Source organism: Marmota marmota, unplaced genomic scaffold (genome assembly GCF_001458135.2).
Source record: "Marmota marmota marmota unplaced genomic scaffold, marMar, whole genome shotgun sequence".
Classification (NCBI taxonomy): domain Eukaryota; kingdom Metazoa; phylum Chordata; class Mammalia; order Rodentia; family Sciuridae; genus Marmota; species Marmota marmota.
The window spans coordinates 8,317,225-8,340,092 of NW_026000101.1; the positions used below are offsets into that span (position 1 = coordinate 8,317,225).

The 22,868-nt window shown below is 33.5% G+C and overlaps 2 protein-coding genes across 2 annotated transcripts; both read right to left on the reverse strand.

Moving 5' to 3' along the window:
• Window positions 1–1,017: 1,017 nt before the first annotated feature.
• On the reverse strand, window positions 1,018–8,525 carry LOC107147888 (olfactory receptor 13D1-like). Its single transcript, XM_048783280.1, has one exon. It carries the CDS (start codon window positions 3,472–3,474, stop codon window positions 2,530–2,532), a length of 945 nt encoding a protein of 314 aa, XP_048639237.1. The 5' UTR covers window positions 3,475–8,525; the 3' UTR covers window positions 1,018–2,529.
• Window positions 8,526–11,876: 3,351 nt separating this feature from the next.
• Window positions 11,877–17,010, reverse strand: LOC107147889 (olfactory receptor 13D1-like). The gene has a single exon (XM_048783281.1). The coding sequence runs from the start codon at window positions 16,034–16,036 to the stop codon at window positions 15,092–15,094; it is 945 nt and encodes a 314-aa protein (XP_048639238.1). The 5' UTR covers window positions 16,037–17,010; the 3' UTR covers window positions 11,877–15,091.
• Between the last annotated feature and the right edge of the window lie 5,858 nt (window positions 17,011–22,868).

Consider the following 22,868-nt stretch of genomic DNA (forward strand, 5'->3'; position numbering starts at 1 on the left):
TTTAATATTTTAAAATCATTAAGGCCCAATTTCCTGGTGAGTAAGCACTGTTCTTTTAAAAATGAATAGACAATATCAACCTGGTAGCAGGAAAGTGATAAAGAGGAAAATAGACTTGAGAGAGGCCGTGGGCATTGGCATGGCTAAGAGATAACAAAAACAGTGATGTTTTTCTTGCTGTCTCACTGATCTTATCTTTCAGCCTACAGAAGGATGTTAAATATAGTGATCTGTAGAATATGGTTATTTAGGAGACTTATGTCTATTGTTTGTGGGCAAAATATACTGTTGAGTTTTAAAACAAAGAGGTATTTAAGATTACCCAAGGAATGGTAGTAAAGTTTAGAATGATAGTCTGGGGCAAAAATGAAAACCAGAATGTTAGAAAACGTAAACACTGCTTAGAAATTATTGGGGAGAAATCTCTATTCTGGCTGCACCAATTTGCAGTCCCAACAGCAGTGTATGAGTGTGCCTTTCCCCCCACATCCTCACCAACACTTATTGTTGTTTGTATTCATAATAGCTGCCATTCTGACTGGAGTGAGATGAAATCTTAGAGTGGTTTTGATTTGCATTTCTCAAATTGCTAGCAATTGTGAACATTTTTTCATATATTTGTCGATTGATTGTATATCATCATCTGAGAAGGTCCTTAGCCCATTTATTTATTGGGTTATTTGTTTATTTGGTGTTTAACTTTTTGAGTTCTTTATATACCCTATAGATTAGTGCTCTATCTGATGTGTGAGGGGTAAAGATTTGCCCCCCAAAATGTAGGCTCTCTGTTCACCTCACAGTTTGTTTCTTTTGCTGAGAAGACTACAGGGAAACAGCTATATCAATGTTTATAGCAGCACAATTCACAATAGATAAACTGTAGAACCAACTTAGATGCCCTTTTATAAATGAATGGATTAAAAATGTGGCATATATACACAATGGAATATTACTCAGCAATAAAAGAGAATAAAATCATGGCATTTGCAGGAAAATGGATGGAGCTAGAGAAGATAATGTTAAGTTAGCCAATCCCAAAAAGCCAAATGCTGAATGTTTTCTCTGATATAAGGAGGCTGATTCATAGTGGAATAGGGAGAAGGACCATGGGAGGAATAGATGAACTCTAGATATGGCAGAGGTATGGAGGGGAAGGGTGAGGGTATGGGATGAGAAATGATGGTAGAATGTGATAGTCATTATTATCCAAAGTACATGTATGAAGACATGAATTGGTGTAAATATACTTTATATACAACCAGAGATATGAAAAACTGTGCTCTATATGTGTAATAAGAATTATAATGCATTTCGCTGTCATATATAAATAAATGAATAAATAAATAAATAAATAAATAAATAAAAGTCTTTCATTGGGGAGTTGACTAGAGTATTTACTTACATTCAGAACAGAAATTATATGATCATAATTTAATTAAAGAAAGGAAAATAAGGATCCCTGAGTTCTGGAAAACTTGGGGCTACATAAATAACATATCCCCACAATTTTTTTGCCTTAAAATAAGAATGGAGAGGTGACAAAGGAATACATTAGTTAGGACTATTTGATTGTATGTAATTAAGAGTCCAATTCAACGTTAGTTTTTAAAGAAATTATTTTTATTGAGTGTAATTATTCAATTAACTAATTGACTAATATAAGCGTATATAAATAATATAACTCATATAACCAAAAAATGCTTGGGAATTTGACTTTAGACACAGCTTAATCAAGAAGCTAAAATCACTGCATCAGACATCCCCTCCCCTCCCTCACACAACCCTTGTTTTTTCTTTCATTTAGACTTTCTCCATGTATGGGCAAAGATTACCTCCAGATGAATACTCTACCTACTTAGCAACTCTAGCAGGAAGTGTTCCCCTTTTTTCTCATACAGGGACAGTACAGATTGAGTTTGATTAGCCTGACTTGGCTCACTTGAAATGTTAAATCAATCACTGTGGCAGGAAGGATTTTGTTTTTAATCACTTAGGCCAATGTTAAGTGCTTATACTATTTCCAAAGGATTGGATCAGCTCTATCCAGAACTATACAAACTCAAGTGGATGGACTGTGGATTCATCAAAAGAAGGATACTTTTAACAGAAGAGTGGATTCCAGACAAAAATAAATCAATACATGTTCAATTTAAAATGACAGAGAAATGAGACTGAGAGTACAAAAGGAAGGAAGAGAAATGAAATAGATGAAGGAGAGTTGAGGGGAAGGACAAAGAGGAGAAAGAGACAGGGGAGAAGAAGGAGTAAAAAATGAGGAAGAAAGAAAAATAGAGGAGATAGCAGAGGGCAGAGAGAATAAGATGCATATGATGGAAAGATGTTTAGAGACTAATTAGAGGAGCTGTGCACACACAGAGACTGCAAACAAGACAATATTCAGAAGCTTTATATGAGCATTCCATGTTGAAAAGAATGGAGTCCCATGTATGGCCTTACAAGCAGACTTTTTCTGTGACTATAAAACACCTGATCTGATCCTGTGTTGAGAGAATCATGTTTCATGGCCTTTCATACTTTTGTTAGATGCAAGTATCCGTTTGAAATTTTCTTCACAGCCGCTTTTACTTCCTTATTCCTCAGGCTATAGATGATGGGATTCAACATTGGGGTTATCACTCCATAAGACAGTACAATGATTTCATCAGATACTTTGGTGTTGTTTGACTTGGGCTTTGTGTACATAAAAAGGGCTATCCCATAGAATAAGATCACCACAATCAGGTGGGCTGAACAGGTAGAAAAGGCTTTTTTTCTCCCCTCAGCAAAATTAATTTTTAGGATGGAAGAGAGAATGAAAATATAGGATACAAAAATTAACAGCAGAGGAATTACCAATAAAACAACACTTGCCACTGTCAGAATAAGCACATTCATTGATATATCTGAGCACACAAGTTTTAGAAGAGCCAGGATCTCACAGGTAAGATGATCAATAACATTGTTACCACAGAAAGGCAACACCATTGCCATGACTGTTTGCACTAAGGAATTCATGCAGCCTATGACCCAGGACCATGCCGCCAAGTGCATGTATAACACCTTGTTCATGATGATGGGGTACCTCAGTGGGTTGCAGATGGCTACATACCTGTCATAGGCCATCACAGCCAGAAGGACACATTCTGTGGAGCCCAAGCCAAGGGTGAAAAACATCTGTAGAGTACAGCTAAGAAAGGAGATGGATATTCTCTCTGACATAAATATAATAAGCACTGAGGGAATGGATGATGATGTGTAACAGATGTCTAAGAATGAAAGATTTCCAAGAAAGAAGTACATGGGAGTATGGAGGCGAGGATCCAGGATGGTGATGATAATGAGGAGACTGTTTCCTAGTAGGATAATCTTGTACATGATGAGGCAGAGCACAAAGAGAAAATGCTGTAGTTCTGGGTATTGAGAAAGCCCCACCAGAAAGAATTCAGTCACTGAAGAATAATTCCCCATCTTCATGTGTCCTTGTCATCTACAGGGTTCATATCAGGAGGTGACTCAGGGGAATCTGAACTTTTCATGTATTATATCTAATCATTTCACTTCCATTATTTATTTATTTTGATGTTTTAGAACATGTCCTGGAATCAGTAACAGCAGGGATAGTATATTAATTTTACTTATGATGAAAGAGACACTGAAAGATAGGTAATACTACCTAGCGTCAAATAGCAACAGAGACTTGGAATTGTGCTGAGAAATGCCAGGCCTTTTATTATGTATAAATTTAAGACAAACTGCATTCACATTTGTATACCTTAAAATCTCTTTATTAATGAATGTTTTGAAATAAAACTATTCTAATAAAGCTCATTCAAAATTAAAGTACCATGTAGATTTAGTGCCATGCTACTTATCTTCAGTATGATCCGTTGTAAGTTACCTAACTATTTTGAGTTTCAACTAGCTCAGCTACTAACCTCAGCCTGTAAAATGGAGGATGTTATTAATTATTTGGTATTTTTTGTGAGAATTATATTAGATAACATCTATTAGGTGGAAAGTACAATAGACAGCTTCAACATGTCATCTAAAACTATGTGAGAATAAATTATAATAAAATATATAATTAAATATAACAAAATAAATATATAATTCTTATTTGTAACTGTAATAAACTACAATTTTAAAATGTCCTTGATTGGCTTAGAAGGAAAAGTTGATTTTTTAAAAAATGTGGATTGAAGTTGGGAAATGTCATTGATGAAAATGAATATTTCCTGATCTGTGGGACATGTAATCAGTTAATATTCTAAGATTCATTGGAGTTTGATTTCTAACAACTAGCTGGCACAAAGGGATCTGTGCTGCCATTATGCGGAGATTTTGTTTTCCTTTTTGTGGGGTGCACATACCAGAGATTGAACCCAGGGGCACTTAACCACTGAGCCACATGCCCAGCAATTTTTATTGATTGATTGATTGATTGATTGATTGGACAGGGACTTGCTAATTGCTGAAGCTGGTCTTGAACTTGTGACTTTACTGCCTCAGCCTCCTGAGCTGCTGGGATTACAGGTGTGAATCACCGCACACAACCATGCACAGATTTTTAGGGCCTATAATTCTATCCTTCAATTTAAATCACCAAACATTACCTTTCCTCCTTACTTGTATACATTTCCAGTCAATCTAAATTCTCCATTCCTTTTTCTCTACCACTTTTCCTTTAGGTGTATATTTTATGTTTTCTAGGCATATTCCTATCATTGCACAAAATAATATTAATATATCTATTATTTCATTTATTATATTTGATGCTTTGTAATGCATCCATGGATCTTCCTGTTTTTTTATTTTTTGGCCACGAAGCTTCTGTAAATGACTAAACTAATACTGGTTATTTTATATTGAGTTTGCTGTAAGTATATTAGATTAATGTAACTCATTGAATGTGTTAACTGATTTAAACTTCAGGGCAACTCTGTAATACAAATATCACTTTAAACTCCCATTTTATGTGGAACAAACAAAGACACAAAAATTGAAATAACTTTCACAAGGTCATGATATAATAGATGATCAAACTAGAATTGAGTATTTTAGTCATGGTTCTAGAGTCAGCCCTCTTAACCACCAGAGCAGACTATATGTCACAGATTTCTATACTGATTTTAAGTAACAGAAAACTATTAGAAAAATGTGTTACACTTATATAGGAATCAAGACATTTTTTTTTTAAATTTCTGACCTTAAGTGTTATGACAGAAAGCTCTGAAGCCTGGGTCATACCATCCTTAATTTTCCACATGTAGGAAGGAATCTCACAATTATGAGGATTAGCATAATCAGGATTAATGGCCTGAGAACCCTTATCATTTTATTTGCCTCTGGCAAACACACACCTGGAATTCTTAGCATTTGGCTTTCCTCTCAAAATCAGTAAACACTTCCGGAAATTCAGTTACCTTAATTTTGGCCTTTTGTTTTCTTCTCTGAATTTTCTATCCTTTCGAGTTATGCTTCAAAAATTAACATTTTTTCTTTTTTCACATTTTTTATAGGTGCATCATAGTCATACATAATGATGAGATTTGTTGATATTTGGACATGCACACAATATAGCAATATAATTTGGCCAAAGTTTGGCCTTTTCTACCCTTTTCCTCCCAACTCATATTTTCTGAAGTTCTGTCTACTTATAACTTCAAACTATATAATTAGAAACTTAGTTGTGTTCCAATTATTTCATACTTTTAAGATGCTTAAACATGAATGTAAATATATTATATAAAGGATTTCATCTTTTATTCTTTTATTTCTTCACTGTTGTAGCTTGTGTTCTCTGAGTTATGGTGATAGAATGCAAATATTCATTTTGAATCATATATATCCCATAACTATAGTTTTTTTTGGCTTGTTTATATCCCAAGAGCTTGAAGATATAGATGAAGGACTTACTACTTGGGGGGGTCACAAGATGACAGGACTTTCTTCCTATCAGGATCAAGACAGGATGGAAAAATAATTTAATCTTCATTTTTTTTCCCCTTTACATTTGTCTTCCTGTTGGAGAGTATCCCTTGGACAGTGATTTTTGATAAGGCTAAAAAAATGATAGAACCAGTATCAGCATATTGAAAACTATTCCCTTCTTCCTATCTTTCCTTTCCTGTCTAGGCACATTGGCCACAGGGACTTATTCCACAAAGGAAAGAGTTAAGATAGCAGTTTTAATTAATTCTCCACATTTGTGGAGAAGAGAGGGAGGGCAGGGAAGAGAAGAAGAAGAAAAGAAGGAAAAGTAGTCAAATAAAGTTAAATAAAGTAGTTAGATAAAGTTCACTAAACATTTGTATTCTAGAGTAGGGTTCTTGGAAAAATAGGCACGAAGAAAACGTAGTTTCCTTTTTCTCTGTTCAAAATCTTTCAGGGAAGGTGTATATCTTTTCATAATTAAGGAGGATTTTAAGAGAAAGAAAAAAAGTCATGTTGCCATAAATATAGTTAACCCATTACAAAAAGTCTATCTGGTCTCCCTCAGTTTTCATTCCTCCTCTCATTTCTGATATTTCTCTTCCCATTTTGGTGTGCAGTAAGGAGTTACTGGGTGGGTTTGCCCTGGAATATTCCTCATCAGCATCCTCATAAAAGCCATACCAACAGAGGAATACAGTCTGAGGAAAACTATGTGCTGCCTATGCAACTCAGCTTAAAAGACTCCAGCCAATCATGCAATCATTCTTTGGTCCCTTTGAAGTAGAAATTCTGAAACCACTAGTGACACTTCCAATGCTCTGCAATGACCATGCTGAGTATCTTTTAGTCATCCTGAAACACTAAAATCTTTTTTCTTTTTGCCTTTGTACATGCTGTTTTCTTAAACTGGAAGGACTTCTTTCAATTCAGATGTTGTTTTTTTCTAGGAAACTTTGTCACCTTCTATTGGGAGGGTGATGCTCCTGCTATGTCACACAACCCTGTGCTTCCTACTTTCATAGCATACTTCATTTACTTATTTATTCAACACAAACTATGCCATTTATATTGTGATATATAGCAGGGCTCCAATGTGAGACTTTCCAAATGGACACTGGATGCAGAATAACTATAGGGATTTTAAGAAACAAATAATTTATATGCTATCTAACACTTTAATGTGAAAAATTGTTACAAATTATTTTATGAAATTAAAATATCATTTTTACCCAAATGTGTGAGTGCCAATAAAGTTCTGTTCAATCCAATTTATGACTGTATATGCAAAGCATACAAGGTACATCCAACTACACAATAAAGTGAAATTACTTATTTTTTATTAATGCTTGGAATTCCACATTAATGCCTGAAAGATTGTCAAGATAATATATGAAGTGAATTAGTTACAAAAATAAGATTCACTGCCATCTAACTCTATGTGCAAGAGCATTTGATAGAATACAGGATTCATTCTTGGTACAAACTTTTGGGAAACTAGACTGAGGAAGATAAATTATTAAGATGATAAAATCATCTCTCTCAAAGTGTTGATCAATATAATTTCAAGTGTTGAGATGCTGGAAGTATTTTCCTAAAAGCCATTAAAATGCATTATTATTATTTGACATTTTAATGGACAGTTACAACAACTGGATCAGAATATAAAAATAAATGACATTGCACACAGTCTCTTATTTCAAGTTAAATTATACTTTAGTAATTGCTATATTATTTCCTCTAAGATACTGAAATTCTGGCATATGATGGCCATGGTGTAACAAGTGAAAAGACATAAAGTCACATGTAATATTACCAGTGCAAATTGTAGTCTTAGAGAAGTGTTAAAAACAATGGAGGATAATGCTCATGGCATATTTCCAGAGAAAAGAAGTTTCCCAAAACTACATAAATGATTGCAGTTTTGTAAAAAAACTGCCAAAAGGAATTACACTGTGTTTATTGAGGTTTTCCCTGGAATGTGAGACTTGAAGCATTAACAATTTAATCTTCTCCATATTTTCCAAATAGTTTTTAATTGGACTATATTTTATCATTGTAAATATAAAATATACTATTTCCTAATTTTTAAAGGAAGAGAATAGTAGAATGGACATCTACAACTTTCACACCAGTTTTCTTTCAAACCCAAGCAGAAAATAAAACTGTCATTGGGCAGGAAATTTGAAGGAAACTTTTGTTGCTTTATATTATTTAGATGACTACAATGCCATTTAGTGTTCTGATTTCATCCAGTACATCTCACACAGATACTCACTATTAGCAAACAGCCTGATGCAGTCTCAGTTATTGTAAAAGAATTCCATAATCCACCATTTAGAATCTCAACATTGTGTACATCCACAAGACTGGGATCCTAATTAGAATAAGATATACTTCATGTTTGTATAAAGCTGTTCAAATGGAGTCTATTGTCATGTATAACTAAAAAGAACAAATAACACTCACATGAATGTGATCAAGTTTGACACTGTATATAGGAGTCATTGTAAATCATGTTGTAATCTCTCTGTCTCTCTCTCACACACACACACACGCACACACATATACACACACACACACAGAAACAGAGTTACTTGGTAGACAAAAGGAAGCATGAGGAAAGATCAGGGGCTTCTTTACCTCTCTTTTTTTTCTGTCAGAAAACTGTATAATTTTGATTCCTGGTCCTCCACATTTTATTCATCTCTCCAAATACTCAGTCATAGATTGGTCCTCACCATTGTGCATCACTTGTGGAAAGAAAGAAGTCAAACTGCTGATCATGAAGCATTCACTCTTTTTCTCTGCATGTTTATCAAAAAGAAAGAGTATTAAGTTGTAAAGTATGTTATTCACCCAAATTCTCTGATTTTAACCCATGGAATGTTTGAGCAGTATATGACAACAATCATCTCCCTTCCTCCAGGTTTTCCTAATGTTTACAAAGTGCCTTTGTTCTCCACAGCATGAAAGTTCACTCACTGGCATGAGGCCTCTAATGCTTATCTAAATAAATTACTTCCTAGAAGCCCCCAAAGGAGTTGTTAATAAACAGTAGTGGATGAGTTAGAATTAAGCCCTCTTTTTTCTTTTTTTACACAGTCTTAAAAATTATTCTGTTTTTTTTTAATTCTTTTTTAAAATTACCATCATTATGTGAGTACAAAATGCATCCCTCCCATACCGGAATACAGAGGAAGCTTTAAACTCTTACCTATAGGAACTTCTATTTGTGCCATAGGCTCTCTGGGATTGATTAGCACATGCAACACACTCAATTATTTCTAAGGCTCTGCCATGTAAGCCTATTTTGTCTGATCTTCTTTTTTGTTCTTATTGTTAGTTATGTATCTTTATGGAGAAGGACCATGTTTTAATGGAAAGAGCAGTTAACTTAGAGTCAGGATTCCTAGAGTTCAGTCTGGGTCTGTGATTTACCAGCTATACAAACTTGTGTGTCATGAGCGTCATGAAAAATTGGTTAATCATACCCTCATTGGAGTGTTAAGATGATTAGCATAACATACCTGAAAGATTTTGGCACAAAGGGAGTGCGCAGTAGAAAGTATGTCAGTTCACTCTGAACTCCTAAACTGCCATATTTTAATTTTCCAAGGTAAGCAGAAAATAATTTAAAATGATGTTCATAAATATTCAAGGTATTTCCTTCATCAAATAAACATATCCCATATTCTTTTCACTATTTTATTAAAAACTTACCAAATACAATAAATCATTCAGAATTCTTAACTGCTACATCCTTTTTGCTTTCTGAAAATAGCTCTTCCCAACTCTGCTGTAATTTACCTCATTTAAATATTAGTGTAGGATTTTCAAATTCTCCACATAGAATAAATTACCTGGTTTATTGGGACTACAATCTTCAAAACAAATACGACATTGTAGACATAAGCATGGATATCACTAATATTCACTTCTTCTAGTACATCATTAAATTTTTATATTTATATATTGAAGTATGAAGATACTTCATGGCTTCATGCTGAAGTATAAATTCAAGAATTAAGTAGCTATGATTGTTCCTCTTCATATTAGTTTTAAACTTATTTATCTTCTCTTTGAGCTTAATAATACCATAGAACCCATACATCAGGATCCTACAGCTCTTGAATAATGCTAGTAGTTGGAGTCAGTGGGAGGCAGATCAGAGTAAAGCTTTTATGTCTAATACAATCTCATGTCATAAATTGGAGTTTGTAGTAAGTCAATCTGCCACCTAGGTACTCTCTAACCTCTGGGTTCCTACTATTTCCAGTGGGCCTATTGGTGCTTCTGGCAGCCAATTTAAGTCCATCTTTGGTTTCTTCTAAGAGACTCTATAATCCCACAAGTGATTTAAAGTTGAATTTAAATCTTCCTAATGGTAACAAATTGTAGAATACTAAAGATAATGTCTCAAAGACCTAATCATGTCTTCCTCATTAAATAGCATTGTTTTCTTCTTTGAATTAATTTTCTCTGATTTTAGATATAATATAAATTTATTGTGGAAAATTGATTTATTCAGAAAAAGCCAAGAAGGAAAGGAAAGTCATTTATAATTTTAGATATAAGTACTGAAATTTTAGCATATTTTCATGAATATACTTTATAAGGTATGGAGTATAATTGATAGCATGCTATCAATTATACTCCTTACCTTAAATATTTGCTATTTTATAACCTTCTGTTTAAAGTTCTTTTTATAAGTTTTCTCATTCCATTTATTTATGGTACTGAGAATTGAGCCTAGGGAAACCACTGAGCTACATGCCAGCCCCTTTTATTTTTTATTTTGAGACAGGGTCTCACTAAGTTGCAGAGGGTGGCCTCAAAATTGTGAATCTGTTACTTCAGTCTCCCCAAAAGCTGGGATTTGAGTAATCTTATTTTTTTAGCTGTAGCCAGATACAATACCTTTATTTTATTTATTTACTTTTATGTGGTGCTGAATATCGAACCCAGTGCCTCTCACATGCTAGGTGAGCGCTCTTGTGCTGAGCCACATCCCCAGCCCCAGACTCATGTTATTTTTAAAGCAGGTGTTTAATGAAACCTGTCATTTTCAAATGGAATATAGAGAGGAAGAAAACCTGTGTATTGGATGAGTAGAAATTATACAGGTTCCTCTTGAATTTCTTGGTACTTTCTTCTTGTCTTCAGCATTAAGATGATTACAAGGTTGGAGGGCATTATTCTTATTCTGTGTTAATAAAATCTAATTCCAATTATCATAAATTTTGTAATGCCCTTTATATAGAATAGAAAATGGAGTGAGTGTGCAATACATTTTTTTCTTGGTTGTGTGAAATAGATATAAGTGTGTAACAACCAAAGCTGTGGACATGTATCCTCCAGGGAATGAACAACAAACTCCTGCCATGGCTCCCTGGTAGCGTCCTCTTCCTCTACTTATCCTATTTCAACTTCCTTAACCCTGCCCACGCTGTACTAACTCCAGATTTTAATATTTTAATTATGTTCCTCTTGTAGTCTTTTGACACCTATGTAATCATGTAGGCCTTATTTAGAACAGTTGTTCTCAAGGACTTTAGCTCGTTTAAAGTAAATTCAATATCAAATGAGAGGATAGAACACATAATTTGAAAGAGAAGCAATCAATTACAGTTTAGTGGCATCATACGTGTTTCTCATTTCCATTTTTTCACCTCTGTTTGCCTTTAAAATTAAAAGGAAATTGTACCTATGTGGTACCCTTTGCTCAATTTTGATGCAAAATAGTCATTGTTGTATGGATATGCAAAATGATAAACAGAAGTCCTTGTCATAAAGATTAGTGTGGAATCATCAATAAGCAGGAGACAATCTAAATGAAACTATTAGAAAAGTCATAGTAGATTTGGAGATTTAAAATATTTCCTCTATATGTAGCACTTCTGAAAATAAAAGTAGACACTGTTAATAAAATAACATCATAACTATTCAAGATTAAAATAGAGCATATGTGCAAAGAAAAAATTAGTGACTTAAAGTAAGAAATTATTACCTTATCGGTCATGAGAATCAGGAAATATTTGAGATAGAATAGGCTCAGTGACAAGTTTTTCATGTCAGAAAAGTTTCCTTGGATGCAACTTAGGGAAAATGCAACCTCAAAGTGTATTATAAAGTAAAGTATTTATTAACTCACTTAACAAGAACTTAATAGATTCAAGACTTAGAGAGGTTATCAAGGACCCAAGGGTTTTCCAGGTTTTTTTCCTTTATTTTTTGATATTTATTTATTTATTTATTATTATTATTTTGCATTACAATTCTTAATACACCTTTATACCACAATTTATCATGTCTCTGATTGTATATAAGGTATGTTGACACCAAATTCACATCTTCATACATGTATTTTGCATAATGATGAGGGTCTCCTTCCACCATCCATGCTATTCCCATTTTTCTTGGTTATTGCTACTGTGCTGGCAGTGACAGAAATCAAATCGTCATACTATAAAAGTCAGGAACATAGATCAGGTCCCTGCCTATTACTCTTCTTAAGGGCAAGAAGCATTCCCAGAAAGTCTGTCTCATTCACTCTCAGTCTAATTTTCGAGACCTGGGTCATATGCCTATCTAAAGGTTGGCGTACATAACATTAATTACAAAAGGAAATAGGATTTACCATATTAGCCTGAAATAAACATGCTTCTTCTTTCCCACCATTCCTGACCATGAAGCTGATAGTTAAATATAAATTGTGCTGGTGAGTTGGATGGGCATTCCTGTGTGGTGCTGTACTTCCTGAGATGAGCAAGACTTAGGAAGTAGTTTGAGGATAGGAAAGTCAAAGCTTCTGTTTTGGACTGGTTATATTTAAAGTACCTATTATGCTAGATATCAGGGCTGGAGTACACATATAGGACTCATTGTTCTTCATTTTAATATCTTTTTTTCCTGTTGGCTATTTTCAAGCTATAAGCTCAGTAAATTAGTGATTATTATTATTATTAGTGATTATTTCCATGTGTACCTGCATTAGTAAAACTATGCCAACCTGTTAACAGTCAATCTTTTGATGCCCAGAATTAAAAAAACAAACAAAACAAACAAACAAAAAACTATACATAAAACAGGGCATGTTAATTTAACCAGGATTTTTGCTATAGTTGTATGTGTTATATTATCACAGTCATGCTTCCCATATTCTATGAAAATGAAATTATGTTAAGTGAATAATCTTCATACAAGAAGGCACTATACAATGACACAGTTAATGTATTAATTGAAGCCCACTTTGTTAATAATTGTGGCATTACAATACCAGATAAGTCATAGACTTTTTTTGTATTCCACTGTCATATATTTAAAAAATAAAATCAATTAAATATAAATAAATAAATAAATAAACAAATAAATAAATAAGTAAAATTCTAAAAAAAATTCAATCAATAGCAAGTTTATTGTCAAGAGAACATAAATCTTAAAATAATAAATATTCCAAAACCTAAATAGTTTGCTATGGAAATTTAACTTAGAGGAATAAAAGGTAAGAATTGTGCTAGGATTTTTAAAAAGGCTTTAAATAAGAGGAGACCTTTTTGAGAGGTAGTTTGAGATTTTATAGGTAGATTATAGAGAGGGCAATTTTAGTGGGAGTGAATGGCAATTGTAGGGATTAATTAGGCAATGGCAGATATCCTTATTTATTTATAGCATAAGAAAGGTAGTCACACACTTTATAATAAATTCTTTTGTTTCTGGATACCAAGGTTTCTAAAATAAAGATTAGTTTTATATCTTTCCTTGAGGAAATTCAGAGTCTATTGTAAGAGATAGTTGTGTATGGGTAATGGTATGAAGAATGTGTATTTTTAATTGCATGACAATTTTTTTAGCCTATAGAAGGATGTTAAATATAATGACCTTTATTATAGTTATTTAGGAATATTTCGTCTATTGTTTATGGGCAAAATGTACTGCTGAGAGTTTCAAAACTAAGAAGCACATAAGATTACCCAAGGAATGGTAGTAAAGTTTAGAATAATAGTCTGGGGCAAAACTGAAAACCAGAATGTAGGAAAATGTAAACACTGTTTAGAAATTATTGGTGGGGGGTGATTAGTGTATTTACCTTCATGTAAAACAGAAATTATATGATTATAATTCATTTAATGAAAGAAAAAAGAGAACCCCTGAGTGCTGGAGAACTTGGGACTACTTCAAGAATCTATCCCCACAATTTTTGGCTTCACAAAATGAATGCAGAAGCAACAAAGGAATACATTAATCAGGACAATTTGATTGTATGTAATTAAGAATCCAATTCAAAGTTAGTTTTTTTATAGAAAAGTAATTTATTGACTCATAAAACCAAAAGAACATTTGTGAATTCGACTTTAGACACAGCTTGATCAAGGAGTTAAAACAACCTTTCCCACACTCCTTTCAACTTTTCTTTTACCTTTCAGTTAGGCTTTCTCCACATAAGGGCAGTGATTGGCTCTAGATGAATACTCAACCTGTTTAGCAACTCTAGCAGAAAGAGTTCCCCTTTTTCTTCAAATTGGGACAGAAATCTTGGATTGAGTTTGATTAGCCTGACTTGGCTCACTTGAAATGCTGAATGAATCACTGTAGCAGGAAAGATTTTGTTTTTAATCAATTAGGCCAATGTTCATTGCTTATACTATTTCCAAAATATTGGATTAGCCCTGTCCAGAACCACACAAACTCAAATGGACGGACTGTTGACTCATCACAAGAAGAATACTCTTACCGAAAAGAGAGTGACAGACCAAAAAGACATACATGTTCAACTTTAAATAACTGAGAAAGGAGACTGAGAGGACAAAAGAAAGGAAGAGAGATGAAATAGATGAAGGAGGGAGGAGGAGAAGGACCAAAAGGAGAAGGAAACAGGAGCAGAGAGAATGAAAAATGAGGAAGAAAGAAAAATAGTAGAGACGAGATAGCAGAGGGCAGAGAGGATAAGATTCATATGATGGAAAGGTGTATAGGGACTAATTAGAGGAGCTGTGCACATTCAGGGACTGCAAACAAGACAATATTCAGAAGCTTTATATGAGCATTCCAGATTGAAAAGAACGGAGTCCTATGTATGGCCTTACAAGCAGACTTTTTCTGTGACTATAATATACCTGATCTGATCCTGTATTGAGAGAATCACATGTTTCAAGGCCTTTCATATTTTTGTTAGATGCAAGTGTCTTTTCAAAACTTTCTTCAGAGCCTCTTTTACTTCCTTATTCCTCAGGCTATAGATGATGGGATTCAACATTGGGGTTATCACTCCATAGGACAGTCCAATGATTTCATCAGATACTTTGGTGTTGTTTGACTTGGGTTTTGTGTACATAAAAAGGGCTAACCCATAGAATAAGATTACCACAGTCAGGTGGGCTGAACAAGTAGAAAAGTCTTTTTTTCTCCCCTCAGCAGAATCAATTCTTAGGATGGAAGAGAGAATGAAAATATAGGACACAAAAATTAACAGCAGAGGAACCACCAGTATAATAATACTTGCCACTGTCATAATAAGCACATTCATTGATATATCTGAGCACACTAGTTTTAGAAGAGCCAGGATCTCACAGGTAAGATGATCAATAACATTGTTACCACAGAAAGGCAACACCATTGCCATGGCTGTTTGCACTAAGGAGTTCATGTAGCCTATAGCCCAGGACCACGCAGCCAAGTGCATATATAACACCTTGTTCATGATGATGGGGTACCTCAGTGGGTTGCAGATGGCTACATACCTGTCATAGGCCATCACAGCCAGGAGAACACATTCAGTGGAGCCCAAGCCAAGGGAGATAACCATCTGTAGGGCACAACCAAGAAAGGAGATGGATATTCTCTCTGACATAAACATAACAAGCATTGGTGGAATGAATGATGATGTGTAACAGATGTCTAAGAATGAAAGATTTCCAAGAAAGAAGTACATAGGGGTATGGAGGCGAGGATCCAGGATGGTGATGATAATGAGGAGACTGTTTCCTAGTAGGATAATCTTGTACATGATGAGGCAGAGCACAAAGAGAAAATGCTGTAGTTCTGGGTATTGAGAAAGCCCCACTAGGAGGAATTCAGTCACTGCAGAATAATTCCCCATCTTCATGTGTCCTTGTCATTTACAGAGTTCATATGAGGACATGACTCAGGGAAATCTGAATTTTTGATGTAGATATATCTAATCATTTCTCTTCCATTATTTATTTATTTTGATTTTTTAGAACATGGCCTGTAATCAGTAACAGCAGGGATAGTATATTAATTTTACTAATGATGAAAGAGACACTGAAAGATAGGTAATACTATGTAGCAGCAAACAGTAGCAGAGATTTGGAATCGTGGTGAGAAGTGCCAAGCTTTCCGATGAACACATAATTTTAGGGCAATCTTCATTGAAATCTGGACACATAAAAATCTTCTTATTATCAATATTTTGAAATGATACCATTCTAATAAAGCTCATTTTAATTTAAAGTACCATGTGGATTTTGTGCCATCCCACTTAGCTTTAGTGTGATCCATTTTAAGTAGCTTAACTATTTGAGTTTCAACTAGCTAAGCTACTAGTCTCAGATAGGAGAATGGGAGATTTTATTAATTCTTTGGTAGGTTTGTGTGAGAATTAAATTAGATAACATCCATTAGGTGGCAGGAACAGTAGACCATTTCAACATGTCATCTAAAACTATATGTAAGAATACAACATAATAAAATATAACAATATTAAATATACATTTCTATATTTATAACTGTTAAAAATGACAATTTTTATGTCTACATGTTTTTCTTAGAAGGAAAAGTTTATTTAAAAAATGAGGATTTAAGTTGGGAATCATAAATGATGAACATGAATATTTTCTGATCTGTGGGACATGTCATCAATTAAGATTCTGATAATCACTGGAGTGTGGTTTCTAGGAATTTGTAGGCACTAAAGAGTCTGGGCTGCCATTATGCACAGATTTTCTTTCCTTTTCTTTTTTTCTTTTCTTTCTCTCTCTCTCTTTTTTTAAGGGAGGATACCAGAGATTGAACCCAGGGGCACTTAACCAGTGAGCCACTTTCCCAGCACTTTTTATTTTTATTTTGGATAGGGACTTGCTAATTGCTGAGGATGGCTTTGAACTTGTGACTTTTCTGCCTCAGCCTTTTGTGCTGTTGGGAATACAGTTGTGCACCACTGCACCCAACTATGCACAGATTTTCTAGGGCCTATAATTCACCGTCCTTCACTTTAAGTCACAAAACATTACCTTTCCTCCTGACTTTTACACATTTCCAGTTGATTTTAAGTATCTAAATTCTCCATTCTTTTTTCTCTATCACTTACCTTTTAGTTGCACATTTTATTTTTTTTCTAGGCATATTCCTATCATTTCATATCTATTACTTCATTTTTTATATTTGATACTTTGGAAAGCATCCCTGGATCTTCCAAATTATTTTTATTTTTAGCCATAAAGTTTACATAAGTGACTAAACTGATTTTGGCTAACATTTATTGAGCACTTTGTTGTAAGCACATTACACTAATGTAAGTTCATTGAATATATTAACTGACTTAAACTCAGGGCAACTCTATAATTAGTACCATTTAAAACTCATATTTGATATGGAGCAAACAAAGATACACAAATTGAAGTAACTATCACAAGGCCACAGATATAATAGATGATCAAACTAGAATTGAATATTTTAGTCTTGGTTCTAGAATCAACCCTCTTAACCACCAGACCAGACTATATGTCACAGATTCCTATACTGATTTTAAGCAACAGAAACTATTAGAAAAAATGTGTTACATTTATATAGGAATCATCACAGTTTGTTTTATTTCTGACCTTAAGTATTATGACAGAAAGCTCTGAAGGGTGGATTATAGCCTCCTTAATTTTCCACATATAGGAAGGAATTTCACAATTATGAGGATTAGCATAATCAGGAATAATGGCCTGAGAACCCTTACCATTTTATTTGCCTCTAACAATCACACACCTGGAATTCTTAGCATTTGGCTTTCCTCTCAAAATCAGTATATACTTCAGGAACTTCAGTTATCTCAATTTTGGCCTTTTGTTTTCTTCTCTGAATTTTGTATTCTTTCAATTTTCTTCACAAATTAACTTTTTCCACATTTTTTATTGGTGCATTATAGTAATACATAATAATGAGATTTGCTCATATTTGGACATGCACACAATATAGCAATATAATTTGGCCAAAGTTTTGGCCTTTTCTGTCTTTTTACTCCCAATTCATATTTTTTGAAGTTCTGTCTACTTATAACTTTAAACTATATCATTAGAACTTAGTTGTGTTCCAATTGTTTCATACTTACTTTTAAGATGCTTAAACATGAGTGTAAACCTATTATATAAAGGATTTCATCTTTCATTATTTTATCCCTTCACTGTTGTAGTTGTATTCTCTGGATTGTCATAATAGAAAGAAAAAAATTATTTGTGATCATATCCATCCCATAACTATAGGTTTCCTTTTGTCTTATTTGTATCCCAAGAGTTTGAAGATGTAGATGAAGGACTTACTGCTTGGCTGGTCACAGATAACAAGACTGTCTTCCTACAAGGGAACACAGGGCTGGAAAAATAATTTCATCTTCATTTTTTTTTCTTTACATTTATCTTCCTTTTAGAGAGTATCCCTTGGACAGTGATTTTTTGGTGAGGCTAAAAAAATTATAGTACCAATATCAGTATATTGGAGAATAATCCCTTCTTCCTATACCTTTCCCTTCCTATTGGCCACATGGACTTATTCCACAAAGGAAAGAGTTAAGACAGCTGTTTTAATTTGTTGTAAGGCATTAGTGGAAGAAGAGAGGGGGGATGGGGAAGAGAGAAAGAAGAAAAGTAGAAAAAGTGGTTATTATTTACTATTTAATAAAATACACTAAACATTTGTATTCAGCAGTGAGGTTCTTGGATAAAAGGGATAAAAATGGTTTTTCTTTTGCTCTATTCAAAAAACTTGCAGGTAATTGTGCATATTTTTTTTTCAAAATCAAGGATGAATAAGAGAAAGAAAAAACAGTCATGTTGTCAAAAACATAGTTAACCCATCATAAAAAGTCTATCTTGACTCCCTCAGTTTTCTTTCCTCCTCTCAGTTCTGATTTTTCTCCTCCCATGATGGTGTCCAGTAAGGAGTTACTGGGTAGGTTTGCCTTCAAATAATCTGCATCAGTATCCTCATAAAAGTTACATCGACAGAGGGATAGAGTCTAAGGAAAACAATGTGCTGCCTATGCTACACAGCTTAAAAGACCTACAGCTCATCCTCCAATCATTCTTTGGTCCCTTTGAGGTAGAAATTCTGAAACCACTAGTGGCACTTCCAGTGCTCTGCAATGACCAATCTGAGATTCTTTTAGTTATCCTCAAGCACAATAGTCATTTATCTTTATGCATTTGTACTGTTTTCTTAAACTGGAAGGACTTCTTTCAATTCAGATATTATATTTTCTAGGAAACTTTCTCACCTCCTGTTATGAGGGTTATGCTTCTGCTATGTGCTGTCACACAACCCTGTGCTTCCTGCTCTCATAGCATACTTCATTTACTTATTTGTTCAACACAAACCATGCCATTTATACTATGATATATAGTAGGGTTCCAATGTGATACTTTCAAAATGGGCACTGAATAAAGAATAAGTATTGTGATTTTAAGAAACAAATAATTTATATGCTATCTAACATTTTAATGTGAAAAATTATTGGAAATTATTTTATCAAATTAAAATATCAATTTTACCCAAATGTATTAGAGCCAAGAAAGTGTTGGTCAATCCAATTTATGAACATATTTACAAAGAATATAAAGTACACCCAACTATACAATAAAGTGATGTTAATTATTATTTTTAATTCTTGGAATTCCACATTAATTTCTGAAAATTTGTCAATATAATATATGAAGTGAATTGGTTACAAAAGTAAAATACATTGGCATCTAACTAGGTGTTCAAGAGCATTTAATAGAGCACAGTATTCATTCTTCATACAAACTTTTGGTAATCTAGACTTAGGATGATAAATCATTAAGATGATAAAAATCATCTCTCTCAAACTGTCAGTCAATATAATTTCAAGTGTTGAGATGCTGGAGGTATATTTTTAGAAGTCATTAAAATGTATTATTTGAGTTTTTAATTGAAAGTTCTAACAAATGAGAAAATAAAAAAATATTTTTCACTTATTTTATTGTGTCATAGTTTAAATTAAATTATGCTTTATTAATTGCTATATTATTTCCTCTAAGATAGTGAAATTCTGGCATATAATGGCCATGGTATTAAGAGTGAAAAGACATGAGTCCCATGTTATATCACCAATGCAAACTGTAGTCTGAGAGAAGTGTTAAAAAAAATGGAGGACACTTTCATGACATATTGCCTGAGAAGGGAAGTGTCTCAAAAGCACCTAAATCATTGCAGTTTTGTACACAAAACTGCAGTTTTATTTTTAAAAAAGCTGCCTAAAGAAATTATCCCTGGGGCTGTGGCTGCAGCTCCTTGGCAAAGTGCTTGCCTAGTGCTTGATCCTTAGCACCACATAAAAATAAACAAATAAAATAAAAGTATTGTCCATCTACAGTTACAAAAATAATTAAAAAGGAAAAAAAATTATAGTGTGTTGATTGAAGTTTTCTCTGGAACAAGGAACTTGGAGCATTAACAATTTAATCTCCATATTTTCCAAATAATTCTTAATCAGTCTACATTTAATTATTATAAATATAAAATATATACTATTTCCTAATTTTTAATAATAATTTTAATAAATATAAAATATATACTATACTATATTTAATAAATATAAAATATATACTATTTCCTAATTTTTAAAGGAAGGGAATAGTAGAATTGACACAAGAACTTTTACACCAGTGTTATTTCAAACCCAAGTAGGAAATAACACAGTCAATGGTCAGGAAATTGGAGAGAAACTTTTTGTTGCTTTATATCATATAGAGAAATACAACATTTAGTGTTCTGATTTCAACCAGTAAATCTCACACAGATACCCACTATTAGCATACAGCCTGACAAAGCCTCAATTATTGTAAAAGGATTCCATTTAGAATCTCAACATCATGTATATCCACAAGACTTGGATCCTAATTAGAATAAGATATACTCCATGTTTGTATAAATATGTCAAAATAGAGTCTACTGTCATGTATCTAAAAAGAACAAATAACACACACACACACACACACACGAATGTGATCAAGTTTGACAGTGCTCATAGGAGGCACTGTAAATCATCCTATAGTATCTCTCTCTCTCTCTCTCTCTCTCTCTCTCTCTCTCTCTCTCACACTCACACACACACACACACACAAATGCAGAGATACTTGGTGGGCAAAACTACGCATAATAAAAAAAAAGTAGGCATCAGGAAAGATCAAGGGCTTCTCTTACTATCTTTTCTTTCTGTCAGAAAGCAGTAATTTTGGTTATTTGTCCTCCACATTTTATTCATCTCTCCAAATACTCAGACATAGATTGGTTCTCAGCATTGTGCATCACTTGTGGAAAGAAAGCAAACTGTTGATCATGAAGCATTCACTCTTTTTCTCTGCATGTTTGCATGTTTATCAAGAAAGAATAGTAGTTGGAAAAGGATACATACTCACCCAGACTCTCTGATTTTAACCCATGGAATGTTTGAACAGTATATGACAACAGTCATCTTGCTTAATCCAAGTTTTCCTAATGTTTACAAAGTGCCTTTGTTCTTTACAGTATGAAAGATCACTGGCAGGAGGCTCCTAATGCTCATCTAAATAAATGACTTCCTAGGAGCCCTAAAAGGGGTTGATAATAATCAGTACTGGGTGAGTTAGAATTTAGCCCTTTTTTTTTTTAGTCTTAAAATTATTGTTTTTTAATTAACATCATCATGTGAGTACAAAATGCATCCCTCCCCGACAGGAATATCGTGGATTGTTTAAACTCTTACATTGTTGGAACTTCTATCTGTGCTATAGGTTTTCTGGGATTGATTAGAACATGCAACTCATTCAATTATTTCTAAGGCTCTGCTATGTAAGCCTATTTTGTCTGATCCTCTTCTTTGTTCTTACTGTTAGTTATGTATCTTTATGGAGAAGGACCATGTTTTAATAGAAAGAGCAGTTGACTTAGAGTCAGAATTCCTAGAGTTCAGTCTGGATCTGTGATTTACCAGCGATACAAACTTGCATGTCATGAGTGTCATGAAAAATAAGATAATAGTACACTCATTGTACTGATAAGATGATTAACATAACATACCTGAAAGATTTTGGTACAAAGGGAGTGCACGGTACATAGTATGTCAGTTCACTCTGAACTCCTAAACTGCCATTTTTAAATTTTCCAAGGTAAGCAAAAAATAATTTAAATATGTTCATAAATATTCAAGGTATTTTCTTTATCAAATAATTATATCCCATGTTCTTTTCACTATTTTATTAAAAACTTACCAAATATAATAAATCATTCAGAATTCTTAACTGTTACATCCTCTTTGCTTTCTGAAAATAGCTCTTCCCAACTTTGCTTTAATCTACCTCATTTACACATTAGTGTAGGGTTCTCAAGTTCTCCACATAGAATAAATTACCTGGTTTATTGGGACTACAATCTTCAAAACAAGTAAGACAGTATAGACATAAACATTGATATCTCTAATATTCACATCCTCTAGTATATCATTAAATTTTTCTATTTATGCATTGAAGTATGAACATACTTTATGGCTTCATGCTGAAGTGTGAAGGCAAGAATTAAGTAGCTGAGACTGTTCCTGTTTTTTTTTTATATTTTTTTAGATGTTGATGGACCTTTAGTTTATTTATTTATATGCAGTGCTGAGAATTGAATCCAGAGCCTCACAAATGCTAGGCAAGTGCTCTACCACTGAGCCACAA

Excerpts from the sequence above, each read along its gene's own strand:
- LOC107147888 (XM_048783280.1), bottom strand. The coding sequence starts at position 3,474 with ATGAAGATGGGGAATTATTCTTCAGTGACTGAATTCTTTCTGGTGGGG.
- LOC107147889 (XM_048783281.1), bottom strand. The coding sequence starts at position 16,036 with ATGAAGATGGGGAATTATTCTGCAGTGACTGAATTCCTCCTAGTGGGG.